The following is a 20736-nucleotide window of genomic DNA, read 5'->3' as shown; positions in this document are numbered from 1 at the left end:
TTTTAATATACAATCTGCTGCTTGTGTGCTGTCCTGCGTCCCAATTGATTTCAGCATGCCCATGGAAATGTGCCCAGAGTGCTCTGAATGTACCTAGAAGAGTTCTCCCCACTGATTTGTAGGGGTGGAGTGTAAACCATAACTTACTTTTGGAAGATGCATAGGAAGGAGCTACTCCACATTGATTGCTGGGAGCCCTATGAGATATGTTGCTTGTGGTTTTGCTTTGTTCTGGGTTGACTTGTGTTTGTGGTTCTGCAGAGTACAGAATACAGGCATGTAAATATTATATTATAGTTTCAAAACACGTATAAAGAACACCACACCAGCTCTCTCTATTAAGCTGAGATAATCCTGCATTTTAGAGTTATTTCCAGAACAAGAACATAGGGGCCAAAAGGGACATTGTCAGAGGTGCCAAAGCCCCTTCTATTTCTCCAACCCAAATGAACATTAAGCCAGACTCTTCTCATATCCCTGATAGAGTTTCAAAGTTACTATTGTTTCCTTTACTGGAACATACAGTATATTACTCTGAGCACTATAGAAAGTGAAGATCAATGTGTGTACAGCCCCTGGGTGTGATGTGTAGTAGTGGAGTGTAGAACATGACTTACCTTTGGAGGGTGAATGGGAAGGAGCTATTCTAAATTGCTTGTTGGGGGTCTTGTAAAATTGCCTTGTTCTGGAGTGACTTGTAGTTGTGCAGGGTACAGAAAAGAGACATATAGGGGTACATTTACTAAAGGCAAATAGACTGTGCCCTTTACAAGGTGCAGTTGTACTCTGCAAGTGTAGATGCTCCAGAACGTAGTAAATGAGCAGAAGCTCTGCTGACTTTCATCATCCAATCATGTGCAAGCAAAAATGCTGTTTTTACAAAAAAAATTTGCACATGATTGGGTATTCTATGCAGGGTGAAGGTTTACCTCATTTACTAAGCTCTGGAGCGATTGCACTTGCAGAGCACAACTGCACTTTGTAAAGTGCACAGTCTAATTGCCTTTAGTAAATCAACCCAATAGTGTTTAAACTGTAGTTTCTATACATACATAAAGAACATTACATCAACTGTCTCTATCGAGCTGAAAAAATCCTTAATTTTACATTTATTTTTAGAACAAGAATAAAAAGTATTTGCCCAAGGAGGGCATTGTCAAAGGTGCCAAAGCCCCTCCCATTTCTCAAACCTTACTGAATGTTAAAGTGATACTAAAGGTTTGCTTTAAAAAAAAAAATAACAAACATGTTATACTTACCTGCTCTGTGCAAGGGTTTTGCACAGAGCGGCCCCGATCCTCCTTTTCTGGGGTCCCCCGGCTGCGCTCCTGGCTCCTCCTCTTAACTGGGTGCCCCCATGGCGAGCCAATTTGTATGGGGGCACCCTTGCGGGCGCACTCCCAAATCCCGCTGCTGCATCCATTAACACAGACAGCAAGACTTGGCCCGCCCCCTGGCTCCCACGTCACTGGAGCCAATGGCTCCTGCTGCTATCCTCTCTATCCAACGAGGACAGCCAGCAACTGGAGCTCCTGGGCTCGTCCTCGAATCTGGAAAGACTGGGTTCAGGTAAGTAAAAGGTGGGGGGGGGTCTGGGGGGGGGTGCTGCAGTACGGAGGGTTTTTCACCTTAATGCATAGAATGCATTAAGGTGAAAAACCTTGAGACTTTACAACCCTTTTAACCTCCCTGGCGGTATGATTATGCCAGATTTTTGCGTCTCAAAGCAGTACATGGTTTTGCATAGAAATTTGGCGTTTTATATTGTAGGCCTGTAATTCTTAGTAATAACTAGGGATGAGCTTCGTGTTCGAGTCGAACCCATGTTCGACTCGAACATCGGCTGTTCGACCGTCCGTCGAATTGCGAACGTTATGGGCCGTTCGCGCCAAATTCGTGTGGCGCGTCACGGCCCATAATTCACTGCGGCATCGCAGTGCATTGCTGGCTGATGATTGGCCAAGCATGCACTATGACCCGCATGCTTGGCCAATCACAGCGCCGTCAGTAGAGAGAGCTGTAATTGGCCAAAGCCAGGGTGGCTTTGGCCAATTATGGCTCAGGGGATTTAGTACACGCCCCACACTATATAAGGCCGCCTGCACGGCGGCCCTGTGTAGTGTGTTCCGGTGTGCTGATAGAGAGAGAGACAGACAGTGTCATTTGATTTGAGTTAGCTAGATTAGGCTAGATCTGTTCCTGCTATTTACATTTAATGCAGTGCGTCCTGCTCACAGTGTTCAGCTAGATCCGTTCCTGCTATTTACATTTAGTGCAGTCAGTGCGTCCTGCTCACAGTGTTCAGCTAGATCCGTTCCTGCTATTTACATTTAGTGCAGTGCGTCCTGCTCACAGTGTTCAGCTAGATCTGTTCCTGCTATTTACATTTAGTGCAGTTCGTCCTGCTCACAGTGTTCAGCTAGATCCGTTCCTGCTATTTACATTGAGTGCAGTGCGTCCTGCTCACAGTGTTCAGCTAGATCTGTTCCTGCTATTTACATTTAGTGCAGTCAGTGCGTCCTGCTCACAGTGTTCAGCTAGATCTGTTCCTGCTATTTACATTTAGTGCAGTGCGTCCTGCTCACAGTGTTCAGCTAGATCTGTTCCTGCTATTTACATTTAGTGCAGTGCGTCCTGCTCACAGTGTTCAGCTAGATCTGTTCCTGCTATTTACATTTAGTGCAGTGCGTCCTGCTCACAGTGTTCAGCTAGATCTGTTCCTGCTATTTACATTTAGTGCAGTGCGTCCTGCTCACAGTGTTCAGCTAGATCCGTTCCTGCTATTTACATTTAGCGCAGTCAGTGCGTCCTGCTCACAGTGTTCAGCTAGATCCGTTCCTGCTATTTACATTTAGTGCAGTCAGTGCGTCCTGCTCACAGTGTTCAGCTAGATCCGTTCCTGCTATTTACATTTAGTGCAGTCAGTGCGTCCTGCTCACAGTGTTCAGCTAGATCCGTTCCTGCTATTTACATTTAGTGCAGTCAGTGCGTCCTGCTCACAGTGTTCAGCTAGATCTGTTCCTGCTATTTACATTTAGTGCAGTCAGTGCGTCCTGCTCACAGTGTTCAGCTAGATCCGTTCCTGCTATTTACATTTAGTGCAGTGCGTCCTGCTCACAGTGTTCAGCTAGATCCGTTCCTGCTATTTACATTTAGTGCAGTGCGTCCTGCTCACAGTGTTCAGCTAGATCCGTTCCTGCTATTTACATTTAGTGCAGTGCGTCCTGCTCACAGTGTTCAGCTAGATCCGTTCCTGCTATTTACATTTAGTGCAGTGCGTCCTGCTCACAGTGTTCAGCTAGATCTGTTCCTGCTATTTACATTTAGTGCAGTGCGTCCTGCTCACAGTGTTCAGCTAGATCCGTTCCTGCTATTTACATTTAGTGCAGTGCGTCCTGCTCACAGTGTTCAGCTAGATCTGTTCCTGCTATTTACATTTAGTGCAGTGCGTCCTGCTCACAGTGTTCAGCTAGATCCGTTCCTGCTATTTACATTTAGTGCAGTCAGTGCGTCCTGCTCACAGTGTTCAGCTAGATCCGTTCCTGCTATTTACATTTAGTGCAGTCAGTGCATCCTGCTCACAGTGTTCAGCTAGATCTGTTCCTGCTATTTACATTTAGTGCAGTCAGTGCGTCCTGCTCACAGTGTTCAGCTAGATCCGTTCCTGTTATCTTCCTACTGACAGGCAGGCTTGTCTGGTTACAGTATATAAAGCTACCTGAAGAAAATTACAGGTGTTCTATCCCAGCTTAGTGCAGCTACAGGCCATTAGTATGTCTGGAATGCCAAGAAGGAGAGGCAGACAGTCACAAGCCAATAAGAGAGGGCAAGCAGGCTCTGTGTCTAGTGCTGGTCGTGGAGACGGTGCATCCTCATCAGCCCGTGGCCATGGGACACGCTTGGCCTTTTTTTCGGCAGCTGGCCGTGTTGAGCCGCAACATGCAGAAAACTTGGTCGAGTGGATGACCAAGCCGTCCTCATCCTCCTCATCCTCTCTCACCCATGCCCAGGGTGCTTTGTCTGGCAAAGCAGCGGCCTCTTCCCTCAGCCCAATGTCATCAGTGACTCCTTCCCTAGCTCCACCATGTCCTCCTGAGGATTCCCTCGAACTGTTTGACCACAGTGTTGGGTACATGCTCCAGGAGGATGCCCAGCGTTTGGAAGGCTCTGATGATGATACTGAGCTCGATGAAGGCAGTAACATGAGCACGGACAGAGGGGGTGCCCAAGAAGGACAGCAATCTGGCAGTCATGCTCCCCCTGCTGCAGCATACTGCCAGGTTTGCTCCAGTGATGAGGAGGGAGGGGATGATGAGGTCACTGACTCAACGTGGGTGCCTGATAGGAGAGAGGAGGAGGAGGAGGAGGAGGAGGCGGCACATCACCAACGAGGCAGGATGCAATCCAGGGGCCAGCCTAAGGGCAGCACATTGACTGCATCACACCCCAAAGCTCCACATGTGCAGGGCGCTGCAGTCTCTGCGCGTTATTCAAAAAGTTCTTTGGTGTGGGCCTTTTTTGAGACGAGTGCATCAGATCGCACCGCTGCTATTTGCAACATATGTCTCAAGCTTATCTCGCGTGGCCAAAACATCTCCCGCTTGGGTACCACATGCTTGACCAGACATATGTTGACCTGCCATGCAGTTCGTTGGCAAGCATATCTAAAAGACCCACACCAAAGAACAAAGAGGATCTCTCCTTGCTCCTCATCAGCTGAGATTTCCAACCCCACTAGACCTTCAGTCCTCTCTGAGACCTGCAGTGAGAGGAATGAAGGTGTAGAATTAGGTGTGTCACAGCCAAGTACTTGTGGGCAATCTGCTTTTGGTACACCGACGTCAGATTGTACCAGGCAAATTTCCCTGCCCCAGCTGCTGCACCGCCGAAAGAAGTTTGCTCCCAGCCATCCACATGCCCAGCGGTTGAATGCTAGCTTGGCAAAATTGCTAGCACTTCAACTGCTGCCTTTTCAGTTGGTAGACTCTGCCCCCTTCCGTGAGTTTGTGGAATGTGCGGTTCCTCAGTGGCAGGTACCCAAACGCCACTTTTTCTCACGGAAGGCGATTCCGGCTCTCTACCGGCATGTGGAAGGCAATGTCCATGCCTCGCTGGACAGGGCGGTCAGCGGTAAGGTGCATATTACCGCTGACTCATGGTCCAGCAGGCATGGACAGGGACGTTACTTAAGTTTCACGGCGCATTGGGTGACTCTGCTGGCAGCTGGGAAGGATGCAGGACAAGGTGCAGTAGTGTTGGAGGTTGTTCCGCCACCACGCCTCCAAAATGCTGATTGTGACACACCTCTCTCCTCCACCCCCTCCTCTTCTTCTTCCTCCATGGCCTCTTCCTCGGAACCAGCGGTGCTCCGTAGGCGTTCAAGGGGCTACGCAAGTGCGCAGGCCAAAAGATGCCATGCGGTGCTTGAGCTGGTGTGCTTGGGGGACAGGAGCCACACTGGGGCAGAGGTTCTGTCAGCTCTGCAGGGGCAGGTTCAGAGGTGGTTGACGCCACGCCAACTTAAGGCAGGAATGGTGGTTTGCGACAATGGCACCAACCTCCTCTCTGCCCTCCGACAGGGACAACTGACCCATGTGCCCTGTTTGGCTCACGTCCTTAACTTGGTGGTGCAGCGGTTCTTGGGCAGGTACCCGGGCTTACAGGATGTCCTGAGGCAGGCCAGGAAAGTCTGTGTGCATTTCCGCCGGTCATATAATGCCAGTGCTCGGCTGACGGACCTCCAAAAGGAGTTTAACCTGCCCAAGAACCGCCTAATCTGTGACATGCCCACCAGGTGGAACTCGACATTGGCCATGCTGCAGCGGCTGCACACGCAGCAGAGGGCCATCAATGAGTACCTGTGCGACTATGGCACCAGGACAGGGTCAGGGGACCTTGGTTTTTTTTCCCCACGCCAGTGGGCCATGATCAGGGATGCATGCACTGTCCTGTCACCATTCGAGGAGGCCACGAGGATGGTGAGCACTGACAGTGCATGCATCAGTGACACTGTCCCCCTTGTCCACCTGTTGGAGCACACGCTGCGTGGAATAATGGACAGGGCACTTGAGGCAGAACAGAGGCAGGAAGAGGAGGACTTCCTTAGCTCTCAAGGCCCCCTTTATCCAGACAGTGTTCCTGCGTGCCCGCCGATCACACAGGAAGAGGACGAGGAGGAGGAGGAGGAGGAGGAGGAGGAAGATTGTGTCAGTATGGAGGTGGAGCCTGGCACTCAGCATCAGCAGTCTTTAAGGGATCAGTCCCAAGGAACACATGGACTTGTACGTGGCTGGGAGGAGGTGGCTGCGGACGTTGTTGTCCTTAGTGACCCAGAGGACTCCGGACCGAATGCCTCAGCAAACCTACGCTGCATGGCCTCCCTGATCCTGCAAAGCCTGCGTAAGGATCCTCGTATTCGTGGTATCAAGGAGAAGGACCAATACTGGCTGGCAACCCTCCTTGATCCACGTTACAAGGGTAAGGTTGCGGACCTTATCTTGCCATCGCAGAGGGAGCAGAGGATGAAACATCTTCGGGAGGCCTTGCAGAAAGGTCTGTGCAAAGCGTTCCCAGAGACTGGGAGGTTACAAACTCCTGTTTCTGGACAACGTGTTGCTGAGGCTTCGGTCAGTCAAAGAAGGAGCGGTGGAGAAGGTGGCCGTCTGACCGATGCGTTCAGACAATTTTTTGGTCCGCAGCCCCAAGGTATGATCGGTTCCAGCAACCATCGCCAGCGTCTGTTTTACATGTTGCAGGAATACCTAGGGGCAAGATCAGACTTGGACACCTTTCCCACCGAAAATCCTCTGGGTTACTGGGTCTTGAGGATGGATCACTGGCCAGAGCTTGCACAGTATGCAATTGAGCTACTGGCCTGTCCTGCATCCAGCGTTCTTTCGGAACGCACATTCAGTGCTGCTGGAGGCATGGTAACCGATCACAGGGTGCGTCTGTCCACTGACTCGGTCGATCGGCTGACCTTCATAAAAATGAATCAGTCTTGGATCACCACCAGCTACCAAGCACCTGATGCTGATGTAACTGAATAATTTTTTTCAGATCCCTTCAAAGACTGCCTATGCTGATGCTGAGTGACTATCCCTGAGTAATTATCCTCTTCCTCCTCAATCATCACGCTGATAGCTTGTAAGAACATTTTTGGTTCTAGGCGCCACCACCAGTGCCTAAGGCACAATTTTTCAGCCCCTGTTTAACAGGGGCGTGTAATTACAATTTTTGATGTAATACTTTGCAGCAGGGCTTGTTCCTGCATTCCAACTAGAGTGACTGTGAGGGGTTGCAGTGTTGTGGCACCAGCACCAGTGCCTAAGGCCCAATTTTTCTGCCCCTGTCTAACAGGGGCGTGTAATTACAATTTTTGATGCAATACTTTGCAGCAGGGCTCGTTCCTGCGTTCCAACTAGAGTGTCTGTGAGGGGTTGCAGTGTTGTGGCACCAGCACCAGTGCCTAAGACCCAATTTTTCTGCCCCTGTCTAACAGGGGCATGTAATTACAATTTTTGATGCAATACTTTGCAGCAGGGCTCGTTCCTGCGTTCCAACTAGAGTGTCTGTGAGGGGTTGCAGTGTTGTGGCACCAGCACCAGTGCCTAAGGCCCAATTTTTCTGCCCCTGTCTAACAGGGGCGTGTAATTACAATTTTTGATGCAATACTTTGCAGCAGGGCTCGTTCCTGCGTTCCAACTAGAGTGTCTGTGAGGGGTTGCAGTGTTGTGGCACCAGCACCAGTGCCTAAGGCCTAATTTTTCAGCTCCTGTTCAACAGGGGCATGTAATTACAATTCTTGATCTAATATTTCACAGCAGGGCCCTGTGAGGGCTTACAGTGTTTTGGCCACAGCAACACCTAAGGCCCAAATTTCTGCTGAGTATATAGGGCAGGACCCTACTTTCAAACATCTAACTTACAAACGACTCCTACTTGCAAACGGAAGGAGACAACAGGAAGTGAGATGAAATCTACCCCTAGGAAGGGAAATTCTCTCCTGTAAGAGTTAATATGGGAAAACAATTTCTCCTTTCCACTGATGCTTTCCAATCCTTGTTCCACAAAAAAACCCAAATTTTCAAAAAACATTTTTCATTGGGACAAAAAAGTGAGGTGAAATCTTCTGAAGAGGAGGAAAGACGCAAAACAAATGTCACAGGGGTGATAACCCTTCCCTATGTTTTCCAAAAAGCTTAGAAAAGATTTTTTGGCTGGAGCTAAACACGTTAAAAATGTTCAAAATTACAAACAGATTCTACTTAACAACAAACCTACAGTCCCTGTCTTGTTTGCACCGCCTGTATACTGCTGTTCAGAGTATATAGGGACCTTTCCTTATTTTAATTTGGGTGCGGGGTTCCCCTTAATATCCATACAAGACCCAAAGGGCCTGGTAATGGACTGGGGGGTACCCATGCCGTTTGTCTCACTGATTTTCATCCATATTGCCATGACCCGACATGACATTAAACCCGCAAGCAGTTTTAAATGAGATTTTTTCCTTTAAAAATGACATTTGGTGCAGGGACTGTTCTAAACATGGGAAACACGCGTCACTTTACAGGCATACTATAGACACCCCCCAGGTACGATATTTAAAGGAATATTTCACTTTTTTTTTTTTACTTTAAGCATCATTAAAATCACTGCTCCCGAAAAAACGGCCGTTTTTAAAAGTTTTTTTTGCATTGATAAATGTCCCCTGGGGTAGGACCCGGGTCCCCACACCCTTTTTAGGACAATACCATGCAAATTAGCCTTTAAAATGAGCACTTTTGATTTTGAACGTTCGAGTCCCATAGACGTCAATGGGGTTCTAACGTTCGTGCGAACTTGCGGTCCGTTCGCGGGTTCTGGTGCGAACCGAACCGGGGGGTGTTCGGCTCATCCCTAGTAATAACACACTTAAATCTGTCCAAACAAAAATCTAGTAGACATCCCGGGTATGATAAAGTTTGAAACACGAAATCATAAATTATAATATAATAAATAACTATAAATAAATAACTATAAATAATCATAAAACTATAAATAATTATAAAAAATAATAATTTAATAATAATAAAATTAATTTCCCGACGATTCACTATCGCTCAATTCTGCAAGTTCTGCAATTTACTATCGCTGTTTTCTAGCTGGTCTAAAACCACTTTTGACGTAAAGGGACACTTTTTGGTTGCCATGGACAATCTCCAGTTTCCAGGCAGAAAGAACAGTATATATAATATAAAACTGCATGCAGGGCATTGGACAAACCACTAGGGACAAAAGGAAGGTGAAATGATTGATACAGTAATGTAATCTGTAAGATTACACTGTACTGTATGTGTTATGTTTTGTGTACTTTTTGAATTTGCCACCAGGCTCCGCCCCCATACATCACAACGCTCGCAGGAAATGGAGCTCGGCACAGAGAGGCATCGGGCGGAGGACAGAGCCCGCAGACACAGCGGGGGGACATTGCAGGATCCTGGTGACAAGGTAAGTATACTGTACCAGGATTCTGCAATGCAATCCTGAGTGTGGCTCGGGGTTACCGCTAATGGTACTGAAATTTAACCCCGAGCCACACTCAGGAATACCGCCAGGAAGGTTAAAGAATATGTAATCTCAACATTTAATTTTCATGATATGTGCCTGCTGTACCATGTACTTGTATGAGAAAGTCTCCTATTCTTTTTGTATTGCTTCCTTTATGTTAAATACCTGGTGTTTCTCTGGATTAAAGGAACTTTTAGCCAGAGGAAAAGCGTCAGAATCTTTTACTGGGGAGTGTAACATAGAGTCCATGTAACCCTGGTGTATCTAAAGAATCACTTCTAAAAGGAGTTGTGCTGCATACACACAGTCGGATTTTCCGACGTAAAATGTGCGATCGGAGCTTGTTGTCGGAAATTCCGACCGTGTGTGGGCTCCATCGGACAGTTTCCACCGCACAAAATTTGAGATCTGGTTTTCAAATTTTCTGACAACAAAATCCATTCGCATAAATTATGAATAGTGTGTACACAATTCCGATGCACAAAGTTCCACGCATGCTTGGAATCAAGCAGAAGAGCAGCATTGGCTATTGAACTTCATTTTTCTTGGCTCCTTGTACGTGTTGTACGTCACCACGTTCTTAACGTTCGCAATTTCCGACCAACTTTGTGCGACTGTGTGTATGCAAGACAAGTTTGAGCCAACATCTGTCAGAAAAAATCCATGGACTTTGTTGTCAAAATGTCCGATCAATGTCCGATCGTGTGTACGGAGCATTAGAGTGATTGTAAACCCTTCCATATACCCAGTGAAATGACTGGCCTCAGATGATACACAGAGATTAAGCAAACCGTCCTACATAAGCTATATCTGCTATATCTGTAGTCTTTCTACATCTATTCAAAGTGCTGATTTCATAAAACTTGCCTGAAAGTTCCGAAAAAAAGGGGGCGGAGAGCTGAAATTACACACTGCAGAGCTCAGTGAGGAGAGCTCTGAGAGCTGATTGGAGGGAAAGGACACACCCCCTCTACACAGATCACAGAAACAGAGCTGAAGCTGTCAGTCACAGGCTATTTGCTGGAGCTCCCTCCCCTGTCACCATTTTCTCTTGATGTCAGGAAAACTTGTCAGAAGTGATTCATGCTGATAGCAGAGGAAGGAAGCAGCAGACAAAAATTATACTTAGTGTTCTTTATTGAGGCAAGTACACACTATAAAGGGATATGCTTTGTTAATATTTCATGTCAGAGGTTTACAATCACTTTGAAGCCATTTAATCTTCCGGGTCATACAGTCTTGAGCTGCAACAGAAAGCTATGCAGTTTAACCTTTCTGGAGAAGTACTTCTGCACAGTGTACTTTTTACCTTTTATGTTTGGGCCAGTCTGAAGAGGAAGTGGGTGACAGTGGCTCTGTTCAGTGAGAGGACAGGTGCACTTAGTGCCCCCCCATCTCATGCCATGGTACTCCTCAGGGATTCGTGTAGTGCAGGGTTGACCTAGGGACCTGGCCTAGGTAGTCAGAGAAACAAGGACTTGTATCAGTTCTAAGTGGTGGCCTCCTGAATGTGTGATGAATTGGTAAAGTTAATATTGAAAACAGTATACTGTGCTCACTAAACTTAACATGTCACTGGCCTAGCAACTTTGTGCTCATCTTATTCTGGAAAACTGCTTAGTGTGAGTTGCATGTCCCTGACATATTGCTTAGTGTGGTAACCGTAATGCCGTGTACACACGGTCGGAATTTCCGACAACAAATGTTTGAGAGCTGGATCTCAAATTTTCAATTCCGAGCGTGTGTACCCAATTCCGACGCACAAAATTCCACGCATGCTCGGAATCAAGCAGAAGAGCCGCACTGGCTATTGAACTTAATTTTTCTCAGATCGTCGTACGTCTTGTATGTCACTGCGTTCTTGACGTTCGGAATTTCAGACAACATTTGTGCAACCGTGTGTATGCAAGACAAGTTTGAGCCAACATCCTTCGGACAAAAATCCACGGTTTTGTTGTCGGAATGTCCGATCGTGTGTACGGGGCATAAGTGTTATGCGGCCAGGACAGGACACAGGAGGGCCTGCTCTGTACCCCTAACTTGCAAGAGTGATTTACTGTGGAGAGAGGAGAATAAAGTGTTTGTTGGTTCCAGGTGATCACACGTTAAACACGTTAAACCAAAGTGTGAAAAGTTAACTAGATGGCTTGTGGTTTCTTACCTGCCCTCTAGGGGGCAAACTCCCAGCAGTTACACCAAAAGCCCAACCACCCGTTCAACAGACGAGAGGGATATTTTAGCTCAAGATGTCCTTTCAGTAAATTCCATGTACTGTACTCAGCAGAGTGTGATACTTGTGCTCAACATGTTCCTGACAGGCTTCTCATTTATCTTAGTGTGTACCTAGAAGAGGAGTGCTTAGTTGCGATGAATGAACAGATTTGTGATTTTTAAAGTTAAAATTGTTTGTACTCGAATATATATTACTGTATATAACTCTGAGCACTATAGAAAGTGAAGATCAATGTGTATACAGCCCCAGGGTGTGATATGTAGTGGTGGAATGTAGACCATGACTTACCTTTGGAAGATGCATGGGACGGAGCTACTCCCAATTGCTTGTTGGTTGTCTTAAGAAATATGTTCCTTTTAGTGTTGCCTTGTTCTGGATTGATATGTGGTTGTGGTTCTGCAGGGTACAGAAAAGAGACATGTAGTGATTAAACTGTAGTTTTTGTGTATGCATAAAGAACATCACATATGATATACAGTGGTGGAGTGTAGAACACAACTTACTTGTGGAAGATGCATGGGAAGCAGCTTCAGCAAATTGCTTTTTGAGAGCTGTATGAAATAAGTTGCTTGTAATGTTGCCTTGTTCTGGATTGACTTGTGGTTGTGGTTCTGCAGAGTAAATAAAAGACATTTAGTGATTAAACTGTACTAGAGGGGCATTTGCCCAAGGTGAACATTGCCAAAGGTGCCAAAGCCATTCCCATTTCTCTAACTCTACTAAGTGTTAAAGCAGATGTTAAGCCATAGTTAAATTAAAGCTGGTGGCCGGAAATGCTTGTGACTGCCATTTTGGGCTATACAAGCTAAGCTGTCCTGGCTCCAACAATTCCTCATATGATAAGCCCTTTTATTATGAGATAAGACGACTTTTGGTGCATACAAACTATGAGGGGGACCCATAATCCTTTGGCATGAAGAGGTGAAAGTTCAGGACTCTCAATGGGGCTGGGTACTTTTGTGAACTGGCAGAAGTTGCTTTCACAGCAGGCTCCCCATTTCCCATCTATGCATTATCCAGATGGTTCTGTATAGCTCCCTTCCTCTCCTCTTGTGCTGCAGATGTCTCTGCCATGGTGCTCCTTGTCCATAGCGTGTCTATCTCAAATGACTGCTTGTGATTAGCATGTTGGAGGAAGAAGGCTCTGTGTACACAACATATCCATGGCAACGTATGTGGGAATGGAAGGGGGTGTCCTGCCGAGAAAGTTCCCTCGGCGGATAAGGACCCCCCGTACTGCGCAGGCGCAGCGCTTGCGCAGTACGAACTTCTAGGAGCCGCCGAAGATAGCCGAAGCAGAAAATCTTCAATCAGCTGTACATGGTGCCTGCGCCCTGGGTCCAGGTTCAAGCCCCACCATCCAAGTGGACCTAGAGGGAGAATAAAAAAGTGCAGAGCGAAGCGAGGCCGTGCCCGAAGCGTGGCGAGCGAAGCGAGCCCATGAGGGACCCTCTTACAGGCGCCGTGTACAGCTGATTTCCAACTATTCCGCTTTGGCTATTTCCGCCGGCTCCTACTGCGCAGGCGCAGCGCCTGCGCAGTAGAGGGGGGTCCTTATCCGGTGAGGGGAACTTTCTCGGCAGAACAGTGGGGCTCAAAAAAGAAACAGAAAGAGAAGCTTAGCTAATAGACATTTACTGATCTCCCTCCCCCTATTTGGAGGCACCTGCCATGACAGTCCCTGGCCCACCAATGGATGTGTGGAGCTCAGGAAACATGTCAGAGGCATGCAGGGCAAAGGGGACCTGCAGTTACTGGGGTGTGTGGAAGTGAATCAGAGGCTAAACAGCCAGCAGACCATCAGCTTGTCAGATTTGTACACACTCCAATGTGTTTAAAACCCCCAAAGCCACCAATGTAGATTCTACTTTGCTGGTAGTAAAATGCTTAAAGTGCATGTATAGCCCAAACTTTTTAGTTTTGGAGAGAGTAGCGAGGGATTAAAACCCTGTCAGCTTTTTTTTAGCTGTCTGCGTCCAGTTGCAGAGATTTACCCTCACTTCCTCTCCAAAATCTCTCCAAAATTACCAGTTGCACCAATAACACACTGTGCAAACAAGATATTATTAAAACCATTCAGGATACTCAAAACCTGGCTCAAGTGAAAAACTTTGTACCTCCTAGGCCCTGACTTAAAATAGGGTCCTATATAAGCGATATATGTACACACAGTGCACTATAATTCAAAAGCCCTCCAACTGGCCAGTGGTTTGCATGTCAGGGCCGTCGTTGGAGCCCAAGATTACATTTAAGCACTCTAAACAGAGTTTTTCAACAGAGGAGGTCATAGAAGGCTGTCACCTCTGGTGGTTCAAAAGAAATGAGACTGGAGCACGGTCCATCTCAAAGAAATAGATTACAATAATGAATGGGTATCTGGTGTGTAAATGAAATTCTCAAATCAATATAATATTATACAATATCAACCTTTTTTCTAAGTTACCTTGTTTGGGTGGTCGATGTACTGGTCTGTGTCCTTCATCTTTACTTGAAGTTGTTTTTTTGTGATTTGGGACTTCTATCATAGCATCTTCTTCTTGTTCTCCTTTAATTTTGTGATTTGGGACTTCTATCAAAACATCTTCTGTTTCTATTTTAATTTTATGTCTTGGGACTAATATCACATCATCATCATCTTCTTGTTCTATTTTAATTTTGTGATTTGGGACTCCTATCACAGCATCATCTTCTTTTTCCACTTTCATTTTGTGATTTGGGGCTCTTATTAGAGCATCTTCTTCTTTTTCTCTTTTAATATTTTGACTTGAGATTCCTATCAGAGCATCTTCTTCTTGTTCTCTTTTAATTTTGTGACTTGGGACTCCTATCACGGCATCTTCTTCTTGTTCTCTTTTAATTTTGTGACTTGGGACTCCTATCACTGCATCTTCTTCTTGTTCTCTTTTAATTTTGTGACTTGGGACTCCTATCACGGCATCTTCTTCTTGTTCTCTTTTAACTTTGTGACTTGGGACTCCTATCACGGCATCTTCTACTTGTTCTCTTTTAATTTTTTTTGCAGAGGGTTCAGGGCATTGTATAGCAATAATGGTTGGTACGAAAATTATGCGACTAAGGTTGTGTTCTTGTTTCCCACTTTGCTCATCTTCTATGCTTTTTGATTTAAAAGCTTGAAAAAAAAATGCACAAAAACATTTGGAATGGCAAGTTACTTCTCTGCAATACCTAGCTTTAAAAATATCAGACCAACTTGCTATAGAGTATGGCAGGGTCCTGATAGTGAAGGAGTTGCTCAGCCCTGGAGGAAGCCATGATATACCATGGCCCACATGGGGAATATTGATTGGCTTTAGCAGACCCTTTCTTACCAGACTATTGAGTAAACATTTTTATTTAGCATCTTTACTCTTTTCACTTGCTATTGTCCTCACCACTTTTTTTTTGCTCTCAACAATTAAATTATATCAATACTTAGCCTTAAATGTATATAAATAAAAAACATATTTTGGGGGATTCGGACAGCATTGGGAAGGATTTGTTTCCTGGTGCACAACATGAAGCTAACAGCCACATTCACCTCACCTCTGCTCAGCACATGGCCAACTGTGCTCCGGAACTTAGTTGCATACACTGATACTAAATACACTGTCAGCAGGGCCGGGACAAGAAGTAGGCAGAAGGGGAGGCTGCCCTGGGCGCAGCGAGTATTGTAGGGATGGAGGCGCTGCCGGTTTCTCTACTATAAGGGGCTGACAGGGGTAGTGACAGAACTACTTCTGTCACTACTTCAGTCAGCCCACCACTGGTAGCAGCAAGGAAAAAAGAAGAGAGCCATGAGGAGGTGCAGGCTGTGCTCTCTCTCCCTCTCCTCCTTATAAGCCTGCACATAATGAAGGGGGGCACAATTTGTCATCTTTGCCCTGGGAACTGGATGTTCCTACCTGGCACTGACTGTCAGCATTCCTGTAAAATTCACAATCAAAGTAAACAGGGTCAATTTTCCAGTGTTTAGGTATAAATAATCCTAATTAAACTAAGCAGCTGCTATAAAGTACAAAACAATTATAAGAAATAAGCAAAAAAGATCTAATGAATAGTTCTTCGAGCTTAAGCAGTGCTAAATTATTTAAAAAAACAATTCATTGGTTAAAAATAATAGTGTGGATACAGGTGAGAGATGCTAGTCCAAAATGTTTGTGTGACAGTTCATATAGGAAACATCAGCTGTTTGAAAGTTCAGCCATCACCACACCACATGATTCAGTTCCCTTAGGAATTGCACTCACCGGATTCCAAATAAACAAACGCCTTTGTATATGTCTTTACGATCGCTGCTTGCAGGGCATCTGCCCAGATCCCCAGTAACGATCAGCCAAAGGATCTCGGACATTCGGGTCCTATAGTTCGCTCAGGTTAAGCATGCCTTCAACCCTTTGAATGAACTTCAGCAAAGTCCAGAGATTCTGAGAGTACAACTCAGCTGCTCACAAGGAGGTGGGTGACAACTCGGGTTCTCTGGTATGAAATATAAAAACCTGAAGCCGCAGTCACATGACCACCCTTCTCTCCTCTCCTGTGTACTTTCTGCGGTGCCCTCTCAGGTGTCCTTATCTCTGCCTGGTATTTCATACCAGAGAACCCGAGTTGTCACCCACCTCCTTGTGAGCAGCTGAGTTGGACTCCCAGAATCTCTGGACTTTTACTAGGCATTGCCGCACCAACCCCAAAACAATCCTCCCCCACCTGTATCCTTACAGTGCTCCTGGGAATCTCTTCCCTCGCAAAGGCTTTTCCTCCCTCTGTTGGGTAACCCTTCCCCAGCCAAACAGCTTCTCTTCTTCCTGTGCTTAACCTATTAGATGTCTCTGTTTCCAGCCATCTCTCATTCCACAGCAGCAGCAGCCCCAAAAAAATTCTGATATGAATGCTTTGAATCTTTAGAGTCAATCATAGTGAATGGATTTTTCTCTTAACAGAATAATCAACTGTTGGAGGAAATCACCTGCCATGAGAAAGTATCTCAGATACGACTGCTGAATTGTACTGATTGTCAGTGGACTCAAATTTGCTATCAGCTAAGGATCTCTACTAAAGTTCCAGCTTGTGTGTACGTGCATGGTGAGAAATGAAGTCCTGCCAATGCCCTCCCCCCAAAAGATACAATCAGATTCTTATCTGAACATGCAACCTGGCTGGCCAAGAAAACAGAAGGGCAGAGAGTGCGCAGCTCCTGCTTCTGAACCATACCAGGCTACATGTCCTCAACATTGGAAGGGTACAGCAGCTGGTTCATTTCCTGTGAAACCCCAGAATGCTCCCCTATCACGGCAATTAGGCTTCTTTGCACAACCCCCCCACCACCACCACCACCACCATGCTCTGCTGTCCCTGTCTTATGGTGGGTGCTGCTGGGTGGAGGAAAGAAAGATCAGTGATCATCTATTTGCTTATTTTGCCTATCTAGAATGAACCCAGAAGTGACATGTAAAACATCACTTCCTGCTTCTAGTGTCAATTGCCCTGGCCCTTGTGGAGAATTAATGATCTAATGGAGTGCAAACCATATTCTATTAGCTTCAATCAAAGGCATGTATGACATCAGGGTAGGGTTGCCACCTGTCCTGGTTTTGAATCATGTGTCCGGGTTTCAGGCAAACTCAAACCCAGACACATTATTCAGACCTAGCTGTGGTTCCCCAAGTAACCAAGATAGTTACACACAAATCTGTTGCTGTCCGAGAGTTGAGGCGGCTGTCTGGGGGCAGGTTCAGCATCGCTTGGGGGCAGGGCGATGATGTCAACAAGATCAATTTGGCCACACTCACTGTTTGCTGCAGCACGCTATGCGCACCCCATTACTACTCTCCTTGAGGGCACCCGAAGGTGCCCCAGGTCGTTAAAATGTTCGGGTTTGACTTGAAGAAAGGGTGGCAAGACTACATCAGGGGGGTCACAATAAAAGGAACCTCTCTTAAATATATTATATCAAATAGGAGACATTTAGACCCCATGTGATATAAATAAAGCTTTAGTGAAAGTAAAAAAAAAAACTAAAGTTACAAACAAGGACAGCCCCTACGTGCATGCACACATGATCGTAAATGTACTCGTTAGGGCCTCATACTAAAGAAAACGTCATTTGCAATACACATATTACATACAGTATTGCTACACTTGCCAAAGTGAGTGCAAAAATTCTAGGGCCAATTTTCATGATTAACTCTAAACTGATGACCTGTAGGGACTTTTACAGCATTATCTATGGAAAGTATAGGGTACCAAAGTTCATATCATTTTGCAGGAGCACAGATGTAGAGCTTGAAAAGTTTGGTAATCATTGATGTAGCACAACCTATTTTTTTTTTATATTTTACCAAAGAATGGATAATATATAGCATTTTTGAGATTAAAATGAACTTTGTTATATTTGTATCTGAAATTTGCACTTGATAAACCGTTGTGCAAATATTGTGTGACTTAAAAAATTGTAATTACCACTATTTTATTCTCCAGAGTCTGCTTTCAGAAAATATATCATGTTTAGGAGTATTAAGTAATCTTCAGGCCTAAAATGATTTTTTTTAACATGCGTGCAAACAAAGGCAAAAAAAGGCTTTGAAAGCAAAAGGTTTAGGCTGGGTTCACACCGCATCCAATTCACATGACAAGAGCGGTGTGACCGGCTCTCAATAGAGCCGGTTCACACCGCTCTGGGGTGGCTGCGGTCCGCATTAGGAAAGGGTCCTGTGTGTCTTTGGCTCTGTTTCAGGTCCAAATTCAGACCTGATTTGTACCTGAAACTGAGAACAAGGACACACCGGACCCCCTGTGGTGAGCCGCGGCCACAGCTAGTGTGAACCCAGCCTTAAAGGGGGCTTTCAGATTCCCATAAGTCCCTCCCGCAGACCTTCACATCCACTGGGTCAAAGATAGTGGGATCTTTGTCCCCATCAACATGTGACCAGGAGCCTTATGGGAGGGAGGCCTAGCTTCCCCTTGCAAAGTTCCCGCCCAATGTTGAGGACATGTGACCTGGTATGGTTAAGGAGCAGGGGCACTTGCTCACTGTCCCCCCTTTCATGGCCAGCCAGACTTAATGCCCTGGATAAGGGTCTGGTATGGATTTCGTGGGTAATCTCACACTTCTTTTTTGCATGGGGTCCCCCTCCAAATCCAAACCAGAACCTCATCAAGGACTTCCACACTGTATGATGTCATGCAAAGGGATTTTATAATATAATGATCTACTGTTTTTGTGAACACAACAATTAGTATTGCTAATAAAAATCATAATCAATTACCAATTTTCACTTACCTTTATTTTTTTCAGTTTTGATGTTCTTGCTGATTTTGATAGCTAAAGAGATAAATGCAATAGCCTTTCACAACGCAGAAGACAAATATGTATATTTACATCGTATAGTGAGAGAGAGTAGAATATAACTTGATTAGAAAACGTAAGTCCTCCATGAAGTATAATGCTGCATACACACGGTCGGACTTTCCGGGAAATGTTGGATGTGAGCTTGTTGTCGGAAAGTCCGACCATGTGTATGCTCCATCAAACATTTGCTGTCAGACTTTCCGCCAACAAATGTTTCTTAGCTGGTTCTCAAATTTTCCGCCAAAAACTTACAGTAGTGATCAGTAGAAAAGTGCCCCCTATATTGATGGTCCTTTAGATTAGTGGTCAGAGGAGATGTCCACTACATTGCTGATCAGTGGAAGAAGGGCCCCATTAAATTGATGGTCAGTGGAGAGAAGACTCCCTTATATTGGTTGTCAGTGAAGAAGGTTGGTGTGAAAGGACCCCTTTTACATTTTAAATCAATGGAAGAAAGGCCTCATTATACTGGTGATCAGTGGAAGAAGTGTCCCATTTATATTGGTAGTCATTGGATGTAGACCTCCCTCCCCCTTACATTTGTGGTCAGTAGAAAAGTGTCCCTACATTGGTGGTCACTAGAAAAGTGCCCCCTATACTGTACTGATGGTCAGTGGACAATGCCCCAATTTACAATGGTAATCAGTGAAAGAAGGGTCCCTTATATTGGTGGTCAGTGATTTAAGGATCCCCCTAAATTGGTGGTCTGTAATGAATGCCCCTCTTACATTGGTGGTCAGTGAAACGAGCCCCCTCATATTGGTGGTCAGTAGAAAATTCCCATTACATTGGTAATCAGTAGTCCCCTGCACTGATGGTAAGTGCAAAAACCCCTCCATCTTACACTGGTGGTCAGGAGAAGAAGGGCCCCATATATTGGTGATCAGTGAATAAGGCCGTCTTTACATTGGTTGTCAGTAGAAAAGTCCCTCAGTGGGACAAGGAACCACTTACATTGGTAAATTTTTAGAAGAAGAATGTACTGTAGTGATTACATTTTTGATAGTCAAGGAACCCATAGCAACCTAAATGAGAGTCTGTATTATATGCTTAAACTGGCTGAAGGCAGACAGAAGTTTTTCAATAGTAATGATCAGGCAGACAATTGTCCATCTCCAAATGCCTGGGTGTCCTCCACTGTGTATTTTTCAAGAGGAGGTGACTAATAAAGGGTTCTGTACTTGCTTGTATAGTATATGGTAGAAACTACCAACCCGCGCAAATGGAAGCTGGTTAAATGAATGTAAAATTGATTGAGGAGCAGCACGTTATAACGATAAATAGAAAAGACAATAATTAACAAATTACAAACCGCGCTCCCTATAAAATGCAAGTGCAAATATCACATACTAATGTAAACAAAATAAAATAAAATAAATATAGTGTATGAATAATGTCAATAGTGATACTCATAAATAGCTTTCAACTAAATAAAATCAGCAGATAATCAAACAATCAAAAACATAGACAAAATCAAGTGAAAGCAACAATTCAAAGTTCAAAATTTATATTCAAAGAATATAAAAAATATTCAAAAAATATGTGTGTTCAAAAAAAGGTGTTCCAATGGTGTAGAAATCAAACTTCTGGATAAATCCTCCTGGGGTTC

The 20736-nt window shown here is 45.2% G+C and overlaps 1 protein-coding gene across 2 annotated transcripts in view; it reads right to left on the bottom strand.

Annotated features, from left to right (window-relative positions):
• Nucleotides 1-20736, bottom strand: part of LOC141148376 (uncharacterized) — a 107323-nt gene that overhangs the window by 65346 nt on the left and 21241 nt on the right. For both annotated transcript variants that reach the window (XM_073635808.1, XM_073635807.1), the window contains 5 exons: nucleotides 19059-19100; nucleotides 14226-14912; nucleotides 12286-12393; nucleotides 12071-12178; nucleotides 148-255 (listed from right to left, as the gene is read on the bottom strand). In XM_073635808.1, the coding sequence (XP_073491909.1) occupies nucleotides 148-255; nucleotides 12071-12178; nucleotides 12286-12393; nucleotides 14226-14912; nucleotides 19059-19100 (1053 nt within the window). The remainder of the gene's footprint in view (nucleotides 1-147; nucleotides 256-12070; nucleotides 12179-12285; nucleotides 12394-14225; nucleotides 14913-19058; nucleotides 19101-20736) is intronic.

The sequence above is a fragment of the Aquarana catesbeiana genome, linkage group LG06, assembly GCF_042186555.1.
Source record: "Aquarana catesbeiana isolate 2022-GZ linkage group LG06, ASM4218655v1, whole genome shotgun sequence".
Taxonomy (NCBI): Eukaryota; Metazoa; Chordata; class Amphibia; order Anura; family Ranidae; genus Aquarana; species Aquarana catesbeiana.
Note: the sequence above shows the minus strand (reverse complement) of the source record. Positions and strands in the feature narration are given on the sequence as shown.